Here is a 24,907-nt window from a genome sequence, read left to right on the forward strand (position 1 = left end):
GACGGCCCGCAAGTCCACAGCGGAGGTGTGGCGATGTCCGACCCAGGTGGAGCTGAGGGTCCAAGGGAACCCGGTGAGGGTGAATGGCTGATGGTCAACGCTGGAGTCGAGGAGGGAAGGAGCGCAGGCGTAGGAGCCGGGTCGACGGGTCGAGGTGGGACAGAGGCGGAGCCACGGGCTCATCACACCCAGGACGAGTAGGCTCCCAGCAGGTCCACGGTGTAACCACGCCACTGAGAGGAGGATGGGGAGACACAGAGGGACTGATGACTGGGTGGCAGGCTTGGCTGAGGACTGAAAATGGAGAGTTTCACAAAAACCGACAAAAAAAATAGAGCATTCCTGATGGCAGTATGTAGAGGTGGTAAGAGAGGGAGGCTGGGTGAGGATAACAGGACTGATGAAGAAAATTCAGATTCAGATGAGTTCAAGGGACACAGGGAATTAGACTCTCCACACTTAAACTGTCCAACAAGTCCAGCCGGTGCTCGCTCTCAGTGCCGGGAGGGTGGGCGTGGCTCGCTTCCATCCCTTCGAACTTGATGAGGATTCCCACGGCGATGGGCGTGTTCGCTGGCTCCCACCCCTGGTCAGACTCTCCGTGGTACTTCAACTCCGGGCCGATGGTGTGCTCTGCCCTCCCATTCTCGGGCACGGGCTCAATCGTCGCTGTAGCCGGAAGTCTCCAGTCGATCGGGGCGGTGACGGGCTGGGCTCTGGGTCTGGCTGGGTTCTGGATTGGGGCTGTATGCTCTGGAACCTTCCAGATGGGGTTGTGGAAGTTCGCCCTGATCCAGAACAGGGTCTTTAGGGTCTCGTCGTCGAGCGGGCGGGTAAGTGCACTGAAATAAACTGAGCTCTTATATCCATTTTGGAGGTCCGGTCATATGTAATGGTGTGGTGTAGTGAGAAACAGGCTGAAGATAAAATCCAAACACTTTAATAGCAACTCTCAAGAATCATGTACCATGACGTAGGTATTACGGTGCCCGGACAAGGAGTGCAGGAGAAGGAACAACTTAAGTAGTGAACATAATTACTCAACACAGCTGACGCACATGAACTAATAATGACAGTAACCAAGGAGACGGATGAGTAGCGGGAAACTGAACAAAGAAGCATGTGACAGATGAAAACGCACTCAAAGTCCATGAACAAAACAAAACTGAACGTGACACAATACTTATCTGTAATAATTTTGCTTCTCAAATAAATGTATCCTGATTTAAAAATATTTTGATATTTGTACTGAAAAACAAGATAAAAGTACTGAGGAAGAAAATCAGTTTAGCAGTGCAGTGCACAACAAACTGGGGTCTGAAATACACATATTTTTTAAATATCTGTGTTAGATAAAAAAGATTGTTCAGTGAGTGGCATATTTGTTAAAAAAAATTGTTAAATGTGTGACATAAAAAGTTGTTTAGAATGTTAAAATTCTATAGATATAGGATTCTACAAAAACAAAATCTCCTCATCTACTCAAACAAAAAAAACAAAAACACCGGATGGAATAACAACAAAACAAAGTAATCTCACTGCAGAAGGAACATCTCTTCTTCTTTTGTATAAACACCATCATTAAACCTGAGTCAGCGTATTTTCATGTTGCACCATCATCATCATCATCATCATCATCATCATCATCATCACACCAGCACCTAAACTAGTCCAAATCCCAGTGCTTCTCATATTTCTGAAACCAATAACCAGATCAAGATGGGAAAACTATTTTGAGAAATGTTCTTAAAATGCACCATGTCATTCACTCCACATGCTCCCCGACTCAGATTACACTCTGAACGCTTGTTATGATACTGTATGATTTTATGGGAAATGTTCTCGCCTCGCGTTATGTGGGAGTTAGTACAGCTGTGAGAGCTCTGAAATAAGTTCATTATAGCAGAGCAGATCCAACAGACCACACAAATGAATCGCAGAGTTTCAGAAAAAGAATGATCTGATCCAAATGTGTTTGCATGTATAAACAAAACACATTAGCTCAGTATAAAAGCCAACAATGCAAACAAGCCACGTTTACATGAGATTTTGAAGTCATCTGGGTTTTATCTGGTTTTGATACCAAAACATAAAAAGACATGCAAAAACCCCTGCAGACAATTAATAAGCCATCAGAACGGCGGTAAAATGTGTTTACATGCAAAGTCAGGATAATGAACAAAAATCCCTGTGCCGATCAGTTTTGCTAAAACAGTTTATGACTTTTGACTGATTAAACAACCCCATTTAAGACCTTTATATGACATGTTTTTGTTTTATTAACTGCTCATTTATACTTATAGGAGACATCTATTCCATAATGATTAGAAAGTGCAGAAAGTTTATCCAGCAAGGATATATTACAAATATTTCTATTTAAAATAAATGCATAATAAATGTTCTTTTGGACTCTCTATTCATCAAAGAGACAGAGTCCTGAAAAAAATTGTATCACAGTTTCAGATTTCAACATTGATTTTAATCATAAATGTTTCTTGAGCAGCAAACCATCATATTAGAATAATTTCTGAAGGATCATGTGACACTGAAGACTGGAGCAATGATGCTGAAAATTCAGCTTTGATCACAGGAATAAATTACATTTTAAAGTATATTCAAATAGAAACCAGTTATTTTAATTTGCAATAATATTTCCAAATTTCACTGTGTTTTGATCAATTAAATGCAGCCTTGGTTAATGTAAAAAGATTTCTTTCAAAATATGCTTTCGACTGAACGATCTTCTAGTGGGACGCAGGCCTCAAGACGAGTGAAAGTACAAACACTACTCATAATCATGAGTGAAAGAGAGAAAGAGCAGGAGTCACCTGAGGAAGATGCCTTTAATGTTGGGTGTGTTGAGGAAGGCAGTGGCGGAAACCGAGCTGATCCTGTTGTTCTGCAGGTGAAGGAACTCCAGAGACTCGGGCAGGTCAGAAGGAATGTGAGACAACATGTTACCGGAGAGATCCAGCGTCTGAAACACACATAAAACATGCTCAAGCATCCTCTTTCTCCATATATCACCCAATAAAGGGAGATGGACAAACCCCAAACCTTGAAATGTGAAATTGGACTTTATGGATCAGGAAACAGATCAGAAGAATCTTTCCTTGGCTACAAACAGCACTTATGAGAGCATGCAATGACAGATATTTCATCCTTTTATATCTTGTCTTTTATGTAAGAGTCTGCTTTTCTTATCCAGCTGAAGGGAGAAAAACAAGCTCTCTCTGAGATTGCTTCTCCACAGGAATAAAAAATAAATAAAAAAACAGGATGTAAAGTAAAATGAAATAAAGGTACTATACGGTTATCCGGACCACACGTGACCACACGTAAATGTACTATACGGTTAACCTAACCCTAACCCTAACCCTACCCAAATAGCTGTGGTCCGGATAACCGTATAGTTCCGAAATAAAATAAATAACTAATAAAATGCATTTCCTGAGGTCAACCTATAACATCAGTTATAAGTTAAGGCCCTTGCAAACTGAGTCCGAAATTCGCGTCCGAAATTTTCGCACGTTAAAAAAATAAATACGACCTCACGTTATGTCAATCACGCTTACACACTGCCTCCGAAACTTTCGTCCGTCATAAAAAAAAAAGATTTTCTGCGTTTTTCACATCCGTAAATGGTGTTTTGACAATTAAGAGCCACCAAATGACGGATACGAAAAAACGCATTTGAAAATTTCGGACTCGGTGTGCAAGGACCTTAATTACTTGCACAAAACCGTTGTAATCTAGCTGATAACTTGATAAGACTTTACCTACCTAATTTTAATTTTATCGTGAATAAAACACAGCTATTGACCAATCAGAATCAAGGATCGGAACAAACCGTTTTATAAAATGGTCATATACATTCATAAGATCAATAACTGGTCTTTGTTTCTATCAGATCAGTCCTCATGCAAATTATATTCAAATTACTGCCTTCCTAAGCAATTCCATTTATAAAGGAAAATCAAACATATGGATACACAACATATTACATTTCTTCCACACTATCTCTCACCGTGAGTGCGCTCAGCTCCTGCCACGCTCCCTGGTAGATGGAGTTGAGCTTCAGTTGGTTGTTGGCCAGGTAGAGCTCCCTCAGCGAGTTCATTCCCAGCAGAGCTCCTTCTGGTACCTCAGTCATCTGGTTGTCCTTCACCTTCAGAATCTGGAGGCTCTTGGGAAGGCCCAACGGCAGCGCCTGGAGCTTGTTTCCCGACAGATCCAACGTCTCCAGGATCCTGAGCTTCCTGAAGGCCTCTCTGTGGAGCTTGGCACTGGTGAGGCGGTTGTAACTGAGGTTGAGCTCGGTGAGGGTGTAAAGCGTGATCAGATCGTTGCGTCCGATCTCGCTGATGTGGTTGTGGAGAAGCATGAGGGTTTTCGCGCGGCGAGGAAGGCCGCGGGGAACTCGCTCTAGGAGGTTGTTGTACATGTGGACGGTGTGGAGACGTTTGAGGCCCTGGAAGGCGGCCGGATGGATGGAGCGAGAGCGGAGGTGGTTGTTGTGGAGGAGCAGGTACTCCAAGTTTCGGATGGGCGTCAGAGCGTTGACTGCGATGCTCTGGATGTAATTCTTCTCCAGGTGAAGCAGGACGATATTGCGGGGCAGCCCGAGAGGAACCATGGTCAAGTTGTTATTGGACAAATCCAGATATTCCATACTGTTCAAGTGACTGATGAGAGAAGGCAGGATATTTTCCATCAGTTACAGCTCAGGGTAGAGTTTTTACAAGATGAAGAAGAAGAGAGCCGTGCAGAAGAAAGAGTGGGAGGTAAATTAGGGTTTTTCTTGGTTTATTCAGTCATGCTGACCTGAAGGTCTCGTTGTCCACGCCATCATTACTCAAGAAGTTGTTTTGCAGGTAAAGTTCTCGAAGATGAGACAAATTATCGAATGCACCAGCGGGAATCTTCTCCAGCTTGTTGTTCTGCATAAAAATAGACAAACAATTATATAAACAATCATTGTTTTTGATTCAGAGATGTGTACTGGGGCAATTATGCCATTGTGCCAATTATGCCAAGTGGTTCAGAACAACCTGAGTGCGTGTAAACGATTGCTGAGCACTTGTTTTTGTGTAATCTCTTCATTTAATGAGCTACGCACGGGTCTTACCTTCAGGTGTAGGCGGTAGAGGGCGGTAGGCAGACTTTTAGGGACATAACGAAGGAAATTACTGGACATAATGAGGATCTCGAGGTTGTCTGATCCATTAAACATGCTCTCTGGCAGGCCGGCATCCGTTAGCTTGTTGTTATGGAGATACACTGACCTGAAGCACAGCACACAGACCGTTAACAATCAAAAAGCAACACGTAAAGCAAGTGAAAAGAGCATTTTGGGCTTACTTCAGAGCAGGCTTCTGGCCAAATGTGTTGGGGTAGATTTTAGTGAGCTGGTTTGCAGCGAAGTCAGCGCTGACCAAAGAGGCAGGGAGGTGTCTGGGAGCTGCTGTGAGCTGTGAACACGTTTAAAAGCATCATGTCAAGACAAGTCGGTCCTTACGGCAAAATGAACACTGACAGACACAGTCATGAAGCAGAAGGGGCAAGTTAGCAAATAAGTAAACAATAAATGGATTTTTTTTTATTATGTCAGAAGAAAGAGCAGAAAGTGATACCAAAGACATTAAAGTAACACTCTGCAGTACATTAACGTTCAATGATGCATTTATTTGATCAAAAATACAGTAAAAACAGTCAAATTGTGAAATATTATTACAATTTGAAATAACCGTTTTCTATGTTACTATACAGGTGCTGGTCATAAAATTAGAATATCATGAAAAAGTTGATTTATTTCAAGAATTCAACTTAACATGTGAAACTAATATATTATATAGACTCATTACATGCAAAGTGAGATATTTCAAGCCTTTATTTGTTATAATTTTGATGATTACAGCTTATGAAACCCACAAAATCAGAAAATTAGAATATTACATGAAATCACACAGTAATTATACAGTAATACCATGGTCATTGAAGCAGGTTTTGGTTATTTTGGCAGTGTGGGCAGGTGCAAATCCTGCTGGGAAATGAAGGAAGCATGAAGTGCTCTGAAAATGTCCTGGTAGACGGCTGCGTTGACTCTGGATTTAATAAAGCACAGTGGACCAAAGTCCTCTTTTCTGATGAGAGCAAATTTTGCATCTCATTTGGAAACCAAGGTCCCAGAGTCTGGAGGAAGAATGGAGAGGCACACAATCCAAGATGCTTGAAGTCCAGTGTGAAGTTTCCACAGTCTGTGTTGGTTTGGGGAGCCATGCCATCGGCTGGTGTTGGTCCACTGTGCTGTCCACTCAACGCAGCCGTCTACCAGGACATTTCCAGAGCACTTCATGCTTCCTTCAGCAGACAAGCTTTATGGAGATGATGACTTCATTTCCCAGCAGGATTTGCACCTGCCCACTCTACCAAAATAACCAAAACCCAGTTCAATGACCATGGTATCACTGTGTAATTACTGTGTGATTTCATGTAATATTCAAATTTTCTGGGATTTTGATTTCGTGGGTTTCATAAGCTGTAAGCCATAATCATCAAAATTATAACAAATAAAGGCTTGAAATATCTCACTTTGCATGTAATGAGTCTATATAATATATTAGTTTCACCTGTTAAGGTGTTACCTGTTACCTGTTCACCTGTGAATTCTTGAAATAAATCAACTTTTTGATGATATTCTAATTTTATGACCAGCACCTGTATGTTAAAATGTCATTTATTCCTGTGATCAAAGCTGAATGTTCAGCATCATTACTCCAGTCTTCAGTGTCACATGATCCTGCAGAAATCATTCTAATATGATGATCTGATGCTTAAGAAACATTTCTGATTATTCCCAATATTAAAAACAGTTGTGCTGCTATATATTTTTGTGGAAACCATGTGACATGATTTTTTTTTCATGATTCTATCATGAATAAAAAAGTTTTAAAAAGACAGCATTTATTTAAAATAACATTTTAAATGTCTTTACGGTCGAATTTGATCAATATAATGCATCCTCGCTTAATTAAATTATTTAAAAAAAAAATCATATTGATCCAAAACTTTTGAACAGTAGTGTATGTTGGTAATTGTTTGCCTGAGGCAATATGTAAATTACACAAAGAGCAATCAATATATAAAAATATCTGACTGCAGAATGCTGATGTTGACCAATCACATTCAATTAAAGTCTTCCAGTATGCCATATATATATATATATATATATATATATATATATATATATATATATATATATATATATATATATATATATATATATATATATAATGTACATGTTAAAGAAAGAAAGAAAGCCTGTTCATATATTATATCAATATCTAGGTCATAATATAGTGATTTTAATGCAAAACTTCATCTTCATTGGTATTTCTTCCCCAAAAATATTAAAATCATATCACAAAAAAATATTAATTCTAAGGATGTCAATACAGCATGGTGAGGTTAAATATTGCAATACGCTGAAATACACATTTCCCATCCTCATCCTCCAGTAACCAGAATCGTGCATCGCAAAGCAAAAGCACACACAACAATACATCTCCATTGTCATTTGGTCACGCCAGCTGCGATTCAAATCTAACATGCTCAAGGAGAAATACTTTAGGTTCAATGAACAAGGACAGTTATGTGTGCTAAGGTCACGGACCATGAGCCGCTAAAAGAGCTGAAGTGTCTAAGCATTGCGATCAAGGCCTCCAGCATGTGACCGGAGATTGAAAAGGACTGAGAGAGAGATGGCATCCAGAGATCCTTCTGAGCGCAACAGCGTGAAGCCAACACACGAAAAGAGTGATGATATGAGCTGAGAGCTGACAGAAGACATACGACCAACTTCACGAGCTTCAGAGACTGCAAAGGTCACACCATTCTTGGTGTTATTTGCCATATATTGGCATTAAAAATAGGCAATGAGCTTTAATGATGTGTTTCATTATTTTTATATCCAGATTTAAATTATGCGCACAGTACTTCGACTTCACAGACTTTTCAGATATCTGAGGTCCAAAACTGACTCTACGCAAGTGTGTGAATGACACCTCTAGCTAGGAAAAATATGCAATATATGCAATGCAAGTAAAGATCATGCTGGACCTCTAGTGTTGCCTCAATGCATTTGCAAAAAAAAAAAAAAAAAACGGCTGCACATTAATAGACCGAGGTGGCAATTTCCGTGAATGGTTGTGCAAAAACCAACAAAGAAACTGGTTAAAATATGTGAGGACATCATAGTCAGAATCTGTGTATACATACAAGTAAAAAGTGCTGATTATTTCATGCATAGCAAACACACTAGTTTGCCTAACGTCTCCAACAAAAGACTGAATATCTGGCATAATGCATATATTTTAAGCCATGGGTTTTCAATATATTAGATGCCACGAATCCTCAAATATGATCATCCTCATGTGAGGGACCTCCACCCTAAAATTTATAAACATTTTTATAAACATTCAGTTTATACATAGAAAAAATGTATATTATAAATCTAAAATCAGTTGTTAAATTACACTATTATATATTTTTCTACTCACTATATGTACTGTTCTGTACTATTTATTTATCTGTTTAATTTTAATACAATGTTTATGTATATGAATTATTTATTTTTTAACTTATTTTAACCTAATTTAATCTATTTAATAGATCTGATATATTTTAATCGGATTTTTATTCATTTATTTTAAATCTATTTACTTTAATATTATTGCATTGATTTATTTGGCAGTCCCTCGCGGCCCCCCGGAGGTCCCCGGACCCCAGTTTGAAAATCCCTGTTTTTAAGCCACAAAGCTCTGCCAAACTCACTGATTATCTGTTCTTCACAATCACTCAAAACACTGACTCAGTGCCGCAAGAATGCATGTAACAGATCCGATGGGATCAACGGCAAACATTCACAATGCCGTATGTTTCTAGCATTTGCTTTGGCTTTCATTGGTGCGTCTTTGTCTTACTTTTCGAGCGCGACGGTGAGATTACACTAAAATCTCAGTAGGATCTCTTTCTCTTCCTGTTATCCTTTTTTAAGTCCATCAGCTACAAATCTGTCCAGCACCCGCTCTGGAGGTCGTCAGGACCGCTTTAGCTCCCACAGCTGGGTGATTAACAGGGAAAGCTGGCACGGGACGTCCAGAGACCATGCTGTTACCAGCTGGCAGAAGAACAATCCACTGACGGAGCGAGGGATTGTGGGAGCTAAACAGCAGTGACCAAACTGGCTCCCGATAACACGACAACGGACTGTCTCATGACCAACATAAACATCAAACTCCAGTTCCCACCAGCCAGCGTTAAACAGACCTGGGAAAGGCTTCAGTGTTGGAAAACAAACGTTAAAACTCAAAAGTGAGTCACTCTCAGGGGCCGTGGCTGAAAACCCTGGCCTTTAAACGAAACTCGGTCTGGTTTTATATGTCGAAACATGACTAACTGGAGATTGTTATGAAGAGCATGTGCACTTGCCAACAAAAATGTTGCAATTAAAATCACGCCACAGCAAATCTGAGTACATGATAAACAGTGCAAAACAGAAACACAGGTTTGGTTTTCAGCACAACATGCTAAAACCTTGAGAATTAAGGCGTAACTTGACTTGCAAATGTGCTCCAGATGTGAGACCTCAAATCATAAATGACCAGACGCACAATTTTCACCTGCTGGACCATAAAAGAGGTGCAGCCACACCTCTTTTTTTTTTCTTTTTTTTTACAATATATATATTTTTTGGTGTATGATTTTCTTTCTTCTCTTGAACACAGAAGAAGATATTTTAAAGAATGTTGTTAATCAAACGGTTTACGGCATCCATTGACTTCAAGAAATACTATGGAAGTCAATGGCTATAGCGTCAACTGTGTGGTTACTGACATTCTTCAAAATATCTTCTTTTGTGTTCAACAGAAGAAAGAAACTCATACAGGTTTGGAACAACGGTGAACGTGATTTCACCAAGTACCACATGTTCCTGGATCAACATCTTTGTTGATCCTGGAACAACTTTCCAATCAACCAATCAGATTTGAGGGACAAGTTTACAGTTTATGTCAAGTTTAGGCTTAGACCCAGGGTGAGGTGCTTCAACATCAGTGTTATTCACCTATCATTTCCCTCTGATTTTCGGGAAAAGTTATGGGTAGGGTTAGGTTTAGGGGTGGGGATAGGGTAAGGACTACATTTTGGGACAGGAATGTTATTCCAGGATCAACAAAATATGTTGATCCAGGAACATGTCTTACTTGGCAAAATCATGGTGACCTTGGAACAACATGATGGTGAGTAAATGATGACAACAATTTTATTTTTGGTGAACTATTCCTTTAAGTAACTTTTTATGCCCTTTCCTCACTCACTCACTCACTGCGAGAGAGAGAGAGAGAGAGAGAGAGAGAGAGAGAGAGAGAGAGAGAGAGAGAGAGAGAGAGAGAGAGAGAGAGAGAGAGAGAGAGAGAGAGAGAGAGAGAGAGAGAGAGAGAGAGAGAGAGAGAGAGAGAGAGAGAGAGAGAGAGAGAGAGAGAGAGAGAGATTGAGAATGAACATTGATGACTCACCTTATTATTTGCCAAGTATAAATATCTCAGCTTTTCCAGAGTATGAAAACCTTCATCGTCAAGGCCTGCACACACACACACACACACACACACACACACACACACACACACACACACACACACACACACACACACACACACACACACACGTTATTCTTGACCTTCATTTCATATTTAATTTCTTTAATTATGTTTGTATGAATATATATATATATATACACACTCACCTAAAGGATTATTAGGAACACCATACTAATACTGTGTTTGACCCCCTTTCGCCTTCAGAACTGCCTTAATTCTACGTGGCATTGATTCAACAAGGTGCTGAAAGCATTCTTTAGAAATGTTGGCCCATATTGATAGGATAGCATCTTGCAGTTGATGGAGATTTGTGGGATGCACATCCAGGGCACGAAGCTCCCGTTCCACCACATCCCAAAGATGCTCTATTGGGTTGAGATCTGGTGACTGTGGGGGCCATTTTAGTACAGTGAACTCATTGTCATGTTCAAGAAACTATTTTGAAATGATTCGAGCTTTGTGACATGGTGCATTATCCTGCTGGAAGTAGCCATCAGAGGATGGGTACATGGTGGTCATAAAGGGATGGACATGGTCAGAAACAATGCTCAGGTAGGCCGTGGCATTTAAACGATGCCCAATTGGCACTAAGGGGCCTAAAGTGTGCCAAGAAAACATCCCCCACACCATTACACCACCACCACCAGGCTGCACAGTGGTAACAAGGCATGATGGATCCATGTTCTCATTCTGTTTACGCCAAATTCTGACTCTACCATCTGAATGTCTCAACAGCAATCGAGACTCATCAAACCAGGCAACATTTTTCCAGTCTTCAACTGTCCAATTTTGGTGAGCTCGTGTAAATTGTAGCCTCTTTTTCCTATTTGTAGTGGAGATGAGTGGTACCCGGTGGGGTCTTCTGCTGTTGTAGCCCATCCGCCTCAAGGTTGTGCGTGTTGTGGCTTCACAAATGCTTTGCTGCATACCTCGGTTGTAACGAGTGGTTATTTCAGTCGAAGTTGCTCTTCTATCAGCTTGAATCAGTCGGCCCATTCTCCTCTGACCTCTAACATCAACAAGGCATTTTCGCCCACAGGACTGCCGCATACTGGATGTTTTTCCCTTTTCACACCATTCTTTGTTTACCCTAGAAATGGTTGTGCGTGAATATCCCAGTAACTGAGCAGATTGTGAAATACTCAGACCGGCCCGTTTGGCACCAACAACCATACGACGCTCAAAATTGCTTAAATCACCTTTCTTTCCCATTCTGACATTCAGTTTGGAGTTCAGGAGATTGTCTTGACCAGGACCACAACCCTAAATGCATTGAAGCAACTGCCATGTGATTGGTTGATTAGATAATTGCATTAATGAGAAATTGAACAGGTGTTCCTAATAATCCTTTAGGTGAGTGTACACACACACACACGCACACACACAATCTATCGTATGTTAAGTTAAATGTTTAATGTTTTTAATATTAAGATTTTTAAAAGTCTTTTCTGCTCACCAAGGCTGCATTTATTTGATCAAAAACACAGTACAATCAGCAATATTGTGAAATATGATTACAATTTAAAATATGTTTTCTTTGTGCATACTGTATATAGTCAAATGTAATTTATTCCTGTGATCAAAGCTGAATTTTCAGCATCATTACTCCAGTCTTCAGTGTCACATGATCCTTCAGAAATCTTTCTAATATACTGATTTGATGCTAAAGAAACAATTCTTACAATAATCGATGTTGAAAACAGTTTCATATTTTTTGTGAAAACCATGATTCATCCTTTCTTTCAAGATCATTTGATGAACAGAAAGTTCAAAAGTATAGCATTTACTAAAAATAGAAAACATTTGTGACATTACGGTATTAGTCGTTCCAAACCTGTGAGAAATTCAGAACTATGAAAAATGGTGTTTGACATCAACGACACCTTGAACAAGTTCAGTCTGTTATTCACACAGAGCAGTATGGCTTCAAAATACAGTGAATTTAAGTCATGTTGGCAACGTCTGTGGTGTTTTTTGTCCTTTTTTAGCTCGTATGCTTGTATGAAACAGCATGTGTGTGTTTGAACGACTTGAAGACAAATAGGCCTAAATAATAGCATGATTTTGGCCAAACTATTCCTTTAAACAAAGTAATCTGATGTTTCTGCTGATTTATTTAAATAAAAACATGTTCCACTTCAAACAGTCATGTTGACCCCACATGCAGGACTCCAAACACGGCACCACCCTTCCCTCCTTCATCCCTCCATCCTGCTCTCTCTCTCTCTGTTATAGATTACTGTGTGCTGTTTTCAGCTGCTGTCCTCCGCTGACCCCCTCATCCCCCTGTACCTTGAGTCGTGAGCCGGTTGTTCTGTAAGTTTAGTGTCTCCAACAGCTGAAGTCGAGACAGATGCTCCAGCGTGACCTCAGTGATTTGGTTATTCTGGGACAGAGCAGAAAAATAAATGGCATTTAACCTCTGAATCAAAACTTTGCTTCTACATGCCTTCTATGATCTGACTGATACTTTTTACTTTTAACTAAAAAAACATCCCCCTTCAGGTCGTGACTCGTCATTTTGCTGTGATAATGTGATGCATAATAATTGTGATACATAACTTGGACACTCTCTGACAACAGATCACTCTAAATTGTAATGTAGAACATGCATTTTCTGTAAAGCTGCTTTGAAACCATGTGTTTTGTGAAAAGCGCTAAACAAATAAATGTGAATTGATTTGAGAATGATACATTTATTCAGCAAGGATGCATGAAATTTGTCAAAAGTTACAGTAAAGACATTTATGTTGTTATGTTATGCTACAAAAGTTAAATAAATGTGGTTCTTTTGAACATTCTATTCTATCAAAGAATCCCGAAAACCCCAAAATATCACCGTTTCCACAAAGAAATATGAAGCAGCACAACTGATCATTTTCAACTGATTTTCAACACTGATAATATAGAAATGTTTCTTGAGCAGCAAATCAGCAATGATTTCTGAAGGATCATGTGACACTGAAGACTGGAGTAATGATGCTGAAAATTCAGCTTTGATCACTGGAATAAATTACACTTTACTATATATTCACATAGAAAACAGTTATGTTGAATTTGAATAATATTTCACAATGTTACTGTTATTTTGAATAATATTTCACAATATTACTGTTATTTTGATCAAATAAATGCAGCCTTGGTGAACAAAAAAAGAGACTTCTTTCAAAAAAAAAAACTTAATTATTTTGATTTATGAATAAATGAGTCCACTTGAGAACACTAGACCCCCCACTAAAACTTCTATAGCCTACTTAAAGGGATAGGTCACCCAAAAATGAAAATTAGCCCATGATTTACTCACCCTGAAGCCATCCTAGGTGTATTGATAATGAGAGTGAACGGCTGTATTTTTTTGGAAGTCCATCAAAGCGCATCTATCCATCATAAAAGTGCTCCACGCGGCTCTCCAGGGGTTAATAAAGGCCTTCTGAAGTGAAGCAATGCGCTCGTGTAAGAAAAATATCCATATTTAATACTTTATCGACTAAAATAACTAAAAGTCTGAAAGAAGAAAGTCATATACACCTAGGATGGCTTCAGGGTGAGTAAATCATGGGCTGATTTTCATTTTTGAGTGAACTATCCCTTTAACATTTCAGATGCTTAAATTGGATTATTTCAGCCTAATTTTATCAGCAAACGAACAAGAAACACAATAGGCCTACTCAGGGAAAGTGTGCTGGGGAAACGATCAGTAAACAGACCCACGCACCTGCAACGAGAGCTGGCGGGTCTGTTCGGATAATAACTCGAGTGGGAATTCATTAAGACTCGCTCCGCTGCAGTCCACCGCCCCCTCCTCGGTGCAGCTGCAGTTCTCCGGACAGGACATCTTTTGCTTCACATTCTCCACTGTTCCGTGGGCGTTGTCCGGGTCTCCTTCTGGTTCCACCTGAGCTCGAAGAAGAGTCCAGCCCAGCAGAACCAAACACAGCAGCTCCAGCAGCCCGCGCCGCTGATCCATCACTGCCGGGCCTCACAACACCTGGACCCTCGCTGAACCCGACTCTGAACGCTGTTTACCGATCCAGCCAGAACCAAACCAGATCTGGACCTCGGGGCATCAAAAGAAACCTGAGATTGAAGAGGATTGATGGCTTTTAGTAGGGAGATTTCCTTCTCGTTAGAGTGTTTATTAGGGCTGAACTTTGACACGAATGTCACGATTCGATTCCGATTCACCAGCTTGTGATTCGATTCAGATTCCACTCGATTCCATTAGGGATGCGGATGCACGATATATCGACATTCATTTTTAATGTTAACGTTAACGTTATCGGCCTGATAATCAAATTTGGCCTTTATATTAAAGCTGATAAATAATGAATTATTTCCTTCAGCTGAGACACTTCAGATGCGCACTGTTCAACATTATGGTTTTGAATAGCTTGAAATATCATTGGAATCACTTCAAAAAAGGAAAATACAGTAAAGTGCAACATGCTATCATACAGGCTACATGAAATTATAATGAGATATAATATATTGTTGTGCTTGAGACATGGCTTTTAATGGTGAGACTTTTGTTGTTTTAATCAGGCTCTCAAAAATACAATAATTTGGATTTAGATTTATCGGCCAATATATCGCTTATCGGCTTACAAATATAAAGATTTATCGGCTATCGGTATCTTCCAAAATATTCATATCGGTGCATCTCTAGATTTCGATTAATTAGTGTATCCATCAGTCAGTGCAGAACATGGGAAATTTTCTCAAGGAAAAAATAGGTACCGGCTAGTTTTACTAAGTGAAAGCATTATTTTCTAGTGATATGCTATTTACACAAAGCCCCTGTTTACACCTTGTGTTTTGGTCGATCGGATCACAAGTAAACGAGGGAGACACATTCCCGTTTACACCTGGTGTTTTAATCGTCTCTTTTGTCCCCTTTCAACCACTTCTGTCCTGATTTATTCAAGGGGAGGGTCTATGTAAATGTATGTTTTTTTTTTCCAGATCTTTCGATCTAATGGACGAAATAAGCTCACGCAATTTACATGTGAACGAGCCCAGAGACGGTGGAGAAACACACGGAGAGTAACAGCTTTAGTTTCTGCTCTGACAGCCGTAAGATCACGCCGAACGCTGTGTGTGTGTTAGAAATCAGGAATGGTGAGAGAACATTGAGCTTGGTACATTTTTCGTCTTCAAACCAAACTCCAGTTTCCAGTCAAAGTTTGAATCCCGTCTGGCTAGTGCGCTTCCCATAAGATTAGTTCAGACGGAGAGCAGATGGTGTTTTGTGGCTGTTTGAACACATTCGACCACACGAGCGTTTACACTATGAAAGCAATCCGGTCGAATGCGTTTTAAACTACCTCTGGAAGTGGTCGAAAAGTGGACAAGCTCAAAACATTTTAGACCCCGTTTACACCTGTATATAACATCGTCCACTTGTGATCCGATCAACCAAATCACATCTTAATACCGGGTGTAAACAGGACCTAAGTGTTACAAAAAGTGCCTATTTTCTTTGCAATAAGTGTAAATAGTAGTTAGATACTATTTGCATCTCAGTATTTTAGTACATTATAAAAACAGGATGCAATAATAACATATTGAGTGTGAATGATTATATTTATTAAATAAATGCTGCCTTATTGGGACACTGAAAGCCCCCCTAACCCTACCAGATAAAAACTTTATTATTAAATAACTTTATTTTTAAATAACTGAAAGGCACTTGAATACCACTTTTCACATATTTTCTTCATGTTTGTTGAAAATAAAAGCCTTTGCAATCTGATATGCGATGGGAAAAGGGAGTTTTTCTTAACTTCAAAATAAGAATCAATTAACATTAAGAAATCAATATTTTGAACCGAACCCTTGCGTTTATATTTCCAATTGAATTTGTCACACACTAGCAGTGAAATGATATTTTCCGAATAAAAATTATAAAAGAATCACATAAATAAAATATATAAAATAAAAAAAGTTCTCAAAAGAAAGGAAAAAAATCACAAATAAGATCTTTTGTCATTTCTCACAGATGAATGGACTTTTGCTGAAGTCTCCTGCATTTCAGATGTTTCATGCTGAGAAAAAGCTATTGAAGTTTCAAATGTAATCAATGTCTCAAACTGCATTCAGGGTTTGCCAAGAAACCAACGTCTATGATCAAAAGTCAAACATTTCACAGCAAATTCATCCAAGACCAAATATAAATTGAATGCTGGTATAGCATAAATTAGCGATTATACTCTTTTTGTAAGTGAAGAATTTGTAGCAAAATAGTATAGCATGATTTTTTTGTTATTTTTTTCCTTGTTAATCCTATTAAATCTTTATTTCAGTTCTCAGAGAACCATATTTATTTGTATATCTACAGTTTTGATAGTATTTAGTTATTATGTGATTTATGATTTCTATTTATTATTCATATATTTATTCTATATTAAGTATTTTGATTATAGCAAACAGCCAGATACAACAGCAATTATTGTGGCACCTCAAATGATAATGTGGTTTATTTTGCCACAATAAATACAGGTCTGGATTCATTGACCGTGTGAAAACACAACCAAAGCCCTGATCTGAGAGCAGTTTCCTCCAACGTGTTCATACAAACGCCGACATTCCACATCTGAAGTCTCGTTTAAAGAACTGGAAGGAAAGTGCACTGGGAAAAAAATTCTGGAATGAGTTCCAACAATCTCAAACAGGTGTCTAACATAAACACGGTTCACATCGCTGTGAGAGTTGGAGGAGCTGGAGGGAAGACTTTCTAGAGAAATTTCAGTCTAATATCCAGTGCACTGAGAAACTGTGTTATCTTTTACTGTAGCATTTATTACAAGGATAGTTGACTAAAATTGAAAACATAAAAATTAGTTACTTGAAATATAATAAACTTTTCATTTTCATTTAGTTTAACTTAATGTAAAATAACTAAAACTGAAATAAAAATTAATAAAGAAAATATAGACATATTTGTGAGAGACAAATGATAAGAATAACAAACACTAACATTTTAAATATAAAAATGCAAACTAATTCAAAATATGAATAAAAACTATAAATAAATGATTTATAATATTTGCATTTAGCTTTTATTTTTATATATTCAGTTTTCACTCATTTTAATTTAAGTTTTATGTGCTATTGAATTTTTTTATATATTTCTATTTAGCTTTTTTAAGATTTTAGTCTTAATAATTTTCGTTCTTCAACTTTAACTTATTTTATTTTGCACAAAAAAAAAAACTGGTGTAGGATTTACTTTGATACCATTTTCACTCAGATATTGCTTGTAAATTTCCCAATTAAATAGGCTACAAAGTAGCGGCAAGTCAATTTTAAAGTATAAAGACTGAAATTGTATTTTCTTGTATTTTCTTTTATACTATACTATTTTCTTGTAAGTTCTGAGTTTTTTGTGCAATATTTATATTTTATTTCAGCTTTATTTAAATTAATGAAAATGATTTTGATGTTTTAGTCAGCAATAACACTGCTCTAAACCCATCATGAATCTCAGTTTGCTAAGTAGGTCATATTGTGTTTACAACATCCCAGTCAAACAAACATAGTTGTAACCCCAACCGCAACATTAACTAAAATCAAGGGAAATGAACATTGGTCAAGCCCTACCCATGAATTTATAATCTGACAGGAATCTTACTCCAGTATCAACAAGGACGTTGATCCAGGAACATGTCCTACTTGGTAAAATCTCAGCATCCCAATTTCAAATATCCTTTTCATCGGCTAATTTACACACAGTGAGGTCCAAAAGTTCGAGACCATAATAATCTAAACCAAAGACTAACAAATACTTCTCATTCAGCACTGACATTGATCACATGACTTCCTACTTCCATTGACACTCTTTAGATCACACAGAGGCTGCGTTCGAAACCGCATACTCAATGAGTAGGTACTTAATTTCAATGAGTACTTACTTAATGAGCGCTAAAAGAGTAGGTACTTTATAGCCAGATCTCGTTGAGTATGAATGAGAACCGGACATCTGCCATGTTGACGATATCATGTGACCTACGACGCGTTATCACACGCGCAACAACTTAAAAGATTTGAACGACACGTTTAATTCATCTATCTGTAAATATCATGATATTGATTAAACTTGCTCATTTTGTGGTCTTTTTGAAGAAACTGCTGCCCATTTATTTTGTGAGTACATTTAGGGTTGATTTAAGTTCTTATATTTAACCCTACTAATGTGACCCACCGTTTTATCCTTAACGATATTTATTTTTATTACGAAATCCCAAAATTGTCATCTCTTGAATATGTTGTTAATTTCTTTATTTTATATCCAAACATTTTCATCCATAAGCAAAAGTGGCTTACTGCTTTGTTTTCCTCTTTTTCTTGTTAAATTTAACTATCGTTTCATCCCTCAGGCCTATAAATAACAGAAAATGCATTTTTTTAAATGTATTATATAATTATTTAAGAAAATATATATTGATATTCAACCTTATAGGTTTTTTCCTGTGTATAAAATCTCATAATATGTTTGCAAACCCATGATATATATATATATATATATATATATATTATATTATATATATATATGCATGTATAAATACATACATACATATACATACATACATTTACCTCACATTTACTCGACAGCCCTACCTAGAACGGTTTTCCTCAGCGTTTGTAATGTCTGCACAAAGGGAGATTCACCTTTGGAGAAAACTGTTGATTTTATACTCGAAAAATATAAGTATCATTATTAAAAATTAATATTACCCCAGAATGAATTGCATTGCTCCCAGCCCAAAACATACAATAACGATAAATGCTGATCAATTAATTATATTACTTTTTACTGTAAATTATATAATTCAATAAAACAAACAAAATGTAATGTATATCATATGACATAGCTATGCATGAATACACTCTAGATGTGTATATAGTGAACATCTACATTTTCCTTCAAACAATAAATAAAGCATTAATTAATTGTATTTTATTTACTGACAACAATGAGAAATATTAATAAATTAGTAAAAGAATGAATCAAAGTCACCATCACACAATAAACAAATGCATATACAAGTCAACACATGAAACAAAGCTTTATTACAATCATGTATGTAGGCTACAGGCGCTGAACCCCACATCCTTCTGCCATCTCAACACAGCGGTGCCCATTCTGCAGATTTATTCTGATGAATCAGCTGACCGCCAGAGGTGAGCCGTTCCCTCGTGCCTGAGGTTGTTGCGTGATGTGTTGTGCTTCACAATCTGAGGCAATAAAGGCAGGTGGAGTGATGGTGGGTCTCATGAGGGCAGGTGGAGTGATGGAGGGTCTCATCCATGGCACCATCTCCAGGATTCAGCTCTGTGCTCCTCATCCTCAGTGCTCACACCAGTCTGCTGACATTTCAGATCCTACAAAATGCACAAACATAACACAAAAGCAGTAATTTTAACATCACAATGTCATTTGATTTCAGTATTATTTAGATGACAAAAATGCTTTTTTCCACAAATGCCGCCATCATCTTTCTTTGCAGGTCCTGCTCCACCACAAAAGCTGTGCAGCAAATGCACAGAAATCAAGAATCAGAAAAGTGCTGTAATAGCTCTGTTTGAAATTACAATAATTAAAATAAACTACAACTTAATATTTAAATAGTTGTTGTTATCCATTTCTGTAATGTCACAAAGTCTTTGATGGCAGCATTCAGCTTCATGAGCCACTCTAACATCCAGACCAGACTCACGTTACCTCTGTGATTTATGAGCTCAACACTACATTTACATGTTGAGGTTGTTTTAACTTTTAGTTTTTATCCAATATAAATGTTCCTCAATTTATCAACTAATGGACAAATAAAATAGATAACTTATGTTTAGTTACTTTATAGATTTGTTCTACATAATAGCACACATACATCACTCAGATGCCTATTTCATATAGTAATCTGCAATTCTTATAGAAGAGTTTCTTGCCAGATATTAAATAGACATTTAGTAATTGTATTTAAGATGTATACGGTTTAAAATGTATGCAAATCCACTTTGGAGACGTATGTGTCCTTACTGGAGCTTCTCTGTTAGCTATACATAATAAAATGTGATTTACAGCAAAATCACAAATAGCCGTCTTTACACCTTAAACAATTCAACAGTTTACTGTACAGTAGTTCAACACATGCGATCATTTGATTTGTAATACTCACATTTGAGTCTCGTCCGTCATCCTTTCCGTCACGTTCGAGTATGACCTATCCTTCTTCTTCTTTTTTGTGACGTATCCTCTCGCGTGGCCTCCTGGGATAGAAGAGTATCCATCGGTCGAGCACTCAAAAATCTGGCTGGAAGCAGTAAGCCATCCGGGAACTTCTCGCCTACTCTTTTATGAATACTGATGTTTCGAACGTACTGCTTCCTTCACGTACTGTTTTCGCCTACTATATAGTAGGAAAGTAGGCATATTCGAACGCACTTAAGTCCGAATCTCGCGATAATTAGTACGTCACCCAGGTAATTCTCGCCTACTCTTTTGGATTCGTACATACTTTTTCGCTCGCCTACTCTTTTTCCCATACTAAATAGTAGGGAAGTATGCGGTTTCGAACGCAGCCAGAGAATGTCTAATAGGAAGAGAATTGGCACTCTCTTGTTACTTCCGGTTTCTGGACTGGCTGCAGTAGCACGTCTCTGTCCATGCGGGGGCGCTCGCGAGTGCAGAATGAATGGAGGTCTATGGCGCTATACGCCACAAAATCAACTTTTCTCGGGATATAATTTTTTTTCTAGTAATTTGAATGTTGTATTCAAAAGGAGATGCAAAGAAATGACACATTGCTGGGTGTTAGATTTTTTAGAGTCACTTATTTGCTTTAAAAAGTCTTTTAAAGTGTCAATGAGGTCATACACATCGTACGACCAGAGATACTGCTTTACGGCAATCCTTCAGTCACTCTGGTGCTTTCACGCTCTGTACTTTCTTTTCTCTCGAGGCATCGACAACACAACTAACACACGTAAATACACGTGCTAGAAGAGTTTTTGTTTTGTTTGTTTCTGGTCCCGCTTCGGATGCCACGATGCCATCAAGCGGTATCTCTGGTCGTAATCAGTCCTTCACTGACCAATCGCCGTTCATTAGCAGAATGCTAGCGTGTTATGGGCAACAACAACTCAACTTGTAAGAAATCGAAAGGACATAAGTACTCGTTCATTCAACTTTCGCCCTATAACCCATGTTGAACTTGCAAAACCTACAATAAAATCTGAGATTTCTCAACGGCAATCGGGTGAAAGAGACAAATTTAGCCGTCTAGCTCCATAGACTCCCATTCATTCTGCACTCGCCCGCGATCACCTCCAGTGGAACTCTGGTGGAACTGCAACCAAGATCGATACAATGGGGCTAATAGGAAGTGCCAAGGCTCTCCGTAGACGGGCTCTGGATCACATCAGATCGTTTCAACTAAAAACGGAAAGCTTTTTGTGCCCGTTCATTTACACGACATAAGCGTTTTGGGGGCCTGAAAACGCAAATTTTTGAAGATTGGTTTCAAAGTGCACGTTTTTGTTTCCGTGTAAACCACAAAAATGCAAATTTGTGAAAACGTGATGAGCCCATACGTATTACGTGTTCAGTCTATACAGTGTTTCTTTACCATGTGACATCGCCACCTACTGGCCTGGCAGCAGAATACAGCGTTTTTAGGCGCTTTCTAATGTGTGAACAGGGATCGTTTTAACAACGTTGTCGTCTGTACACAAAAAACGCACAGGAAAAGCTTTTCTGTGTTTAGTACATCGTTGTCTTGTAAACAGAACGACAGGTTCCCATCCATTTTTTGGATTTAGTTTTCATTTATTTCGTTTTAAATTAAATTGTATGACTTAAACAGCAAAAAATCTAAATGTTGTTATTAAAACATGACAGTATTTAAAACATTTCTCCTTATATAGAACATTTATGGCATAAAGGGTTCTTTAAAATTGAATTAAAAATCGGATTCTATTTGGAATCCCATTGATCCTTTTTTTCCAAGAGTGTGGAGAACATGACCATCAGGTTTTCTGTTAATAAAGCCAAAGAGACACCAAATACTAAAACGTTCTCAAATTCACTCAAATATGCTGATAATGTACTTAAAGAAAAGCTTGTATTAAATTAAAAAAGAAGGCAAAAAGGAAGCATTCTTAAACTTTTTGACCTCAATGCTCAACTCCTTTCTCAAACAATAAAAAGCCTCATATTAATGCAGAAAGAAAAACAGACATTCTGTTCACACTTTCCATAAAGTTCACTGTTACGTAACACTAACTGTAACTCACGGGTGAGATACTATTTAGCACACAGTATTATGAAAAACACATGACACCAAGATAACACCTGTTCGACATCAAAAACAGCTGGAACCAGTTCACATGCTCTGGGAAAACTCAATGGATCGGGAGAAAAAGCAAGCATATATGCATATTCAGAAAGTATAGATTCATACCTCAGTTCCCTGAAAGTCTCCAAACAAAGTTAAAGCAAAAGTCCAGCGTGTCAAAGCTTCCTAACACAGCCCAAACACATAAGATCAGCAGCACTGGAGAGACGCGGTCACCCGTTGTACCTTCCAGATGTGTGAAGAGCCAGAAAGGGAGAGAACGCTAAAGAGGAAAGAGGAATAAGTGGTGTTGCCAAAAATTAACGTCTTCTGTTCCTCTTGAAAACAACTCTTCCGTGATTGTAGTTGATATATGAGGCTGGTGTGGATTTCATCTTCTTGGAAACATATTTGCGCATACAGTGAGTAGAAATGTTCTCACTTTAAGATACAAACAGTATTATAAGTTTGTCATTCACATCATGAAAGTTCCTGAACCGTTAGGAGACAAATAGGTCAGCCCAGAAGAACATGTGTTTTTTATTTGTCTCTTGGGTTTAAACTGCATCATTTATGCACATGCAGATCTCGGTAAATCCAATTGCATGTTTTAATTCACTTCTGACTGTTTATTCACTGTAATATGTGCATTGAACAAAACTAAACTTGTGTGCCATTTCGTCCATGTCTATTTGTATGCAGTCTTAAAGCTACACTGTGTAATATTTTAAGTTGATTTTTAGCAAAAAACACTTTGTTCTTTCAAAATTATACGCTCTCATTAATGTGTAATCACTTCAACCAACTAATTAAGTATTCTCGTAAGTGAATAATCAGCCATTTAGAATACATACGAGCAAGTCACTCGAATGGCGGCAGCCATGTTGCGCATCCATCTTGAAAATACATTAGCCAAAGAGGGACATACCTGGAAATTCAAGCTTCGCCTTTCGCGTTTTTACACTCAGTGGCACCGTGACGAATGCGAGGGGGAGATTACTTGCGACTGCCGGCAGATTTGAAATAATACGGCCACCGTAGGAGTTAAAACGTGCTTGGAATGGGAGGGGCTAGAAAGTAATATTCAGTTGGTACACTGTAAAAAGGTTTTCAAGCAGTATTTCATCCAATTAATAATTTGTCTTTCAATTCAGTTTACCATTATTTGTTTTATTTTTCAAATAATATTTTTTTCGTTCAAAACATAGTTAAATATAAATATTTTTCATTAAGAGCTCAAATAAGAAATATTTGTTTCGACGAATGTACAATTTCAAGGTTACACACAGGATTGCGCATGGGCATTAAACACAAATCTTCTCGACGACCACGACCAGTCAGCAGACCGATGTAACCGCTCTTCTACGTTTCGTGGATCACTTTGCTGCTCCAGAGAGAATCAGATTTCATCGCGGATAAACTGAAGTAAGTGAAACAAACAACCATTTAAATGTGCTGCTGTATATTTAGTAGCCTGTACAAGACATGTTGCTCTGCCGAATTTATCTGGTAAGTTAGATATCGTTATGTAACTTAAATTAGTTTAAAAATGTGTTAGCTAGCTTAGTTTACACTAGGCAAGTTAACGTTAATGTGTCGACGTTAATTCCTGACCGATTGCAAAAGGGAACATAATACGTTTACGGTTTACCCCTGGCTTATTTTGATTTTACAATGGTAATTAAAGTGAACGTTTAATCATTGAACATGACGTTATCTCGATGCAGCGTCATAAGAATGACGTTCTCTGGTTAAAACCGTAACGTTAGAAACCTGATCAACAACTAGCAGCTAAGGAGCTAACGTTAACTTACATGTAAAAGGACTGCCGTTCACTTGTGATTAATGGTAATGTTAACTAACACTTATGACTGTCGACACTCACAATGGTCATTTATTTATGGATTATATATGCTTTTT

General features: G+C 38.1%; 2 protein-coding genes across 2 annotated transcripts in view; one reads left to right on the forward strand and one right to left on the reverse strand.

Moving 5' to 3' along the window:
• The window catches only part of podn (podocan), a 29,129-nt gene extending 5,862 nt beyond the window's left edge, over positions 1 to 23,267 (reverse strand). The window contains exons 1-9 of the mRNA XM_081386050.1: positions 23,114 to 23,267; positions 14,371 to 14,732; positions 12,948 to 13,041; positions 10,575 to 10,639; positions 5,362 to 5,471; positions 5,129 to 5,285; positions 4,825 to 4,940; positions 4,028 to 4,685; positions 2,829 to 2,977 (exon numbers count right to left, since the gene is read on the reverse strand). Coding sequence (XP_081242176.1) covers positions 2,829 to 2,977; positions 4,028 to 4,685; positions 4,825 to 4,940; positions 5,129 to 5,285; positions 5,362 to 5,471; positions 10,575 to 10,639; positions 12,948 to 13,041; positions 14,371 to 14,622 — 1,601 coding nt within the window. The 5' untranslated portion in view covers positions 14,623 to 14,732; positions 23,114 to 23,267. The remainder of the gene's footprint in view (positions 1 to 2,828; positions 2,978 to 4,027; positions 4,686 to 4,824; positions 4,941 to 5,128; positions 5,286 to 5,361; positions 5,472 to 10,574; positions 10,640 to 12,947; positions 13,042 to 14,370; positions 14,733 to 23,113) is intronic.
• Positions 23,255 to 24,907, forward strand: part of gmeb2 (glucocorticoid modulatory element binding protein 2) — a 46,487-nt gene continuing 44,834 nt past the window's right edge. The window contains exon 1 of the mRNA XM_081386053.1: positions 23,255 to 23,409. The gene's annotated coding sequence lies outside the window, so the exon portion shown is untranslated. The remainder of the gene's footprint in view (positions 23,410 to 24,907) is intronic.

This window comes from Scardinius erythrophthalmus (genome assembly GCF_964197995.2).
Source record: "Scardinius erythrophthalmus genome assembly, chromosome: 15".
NCBI lineage: Eukaryota > Metazoa > Chordata > Actinopteri > Cypriniformes > Leuciscidae > Scardinius > Scardinius erythrophthalmus.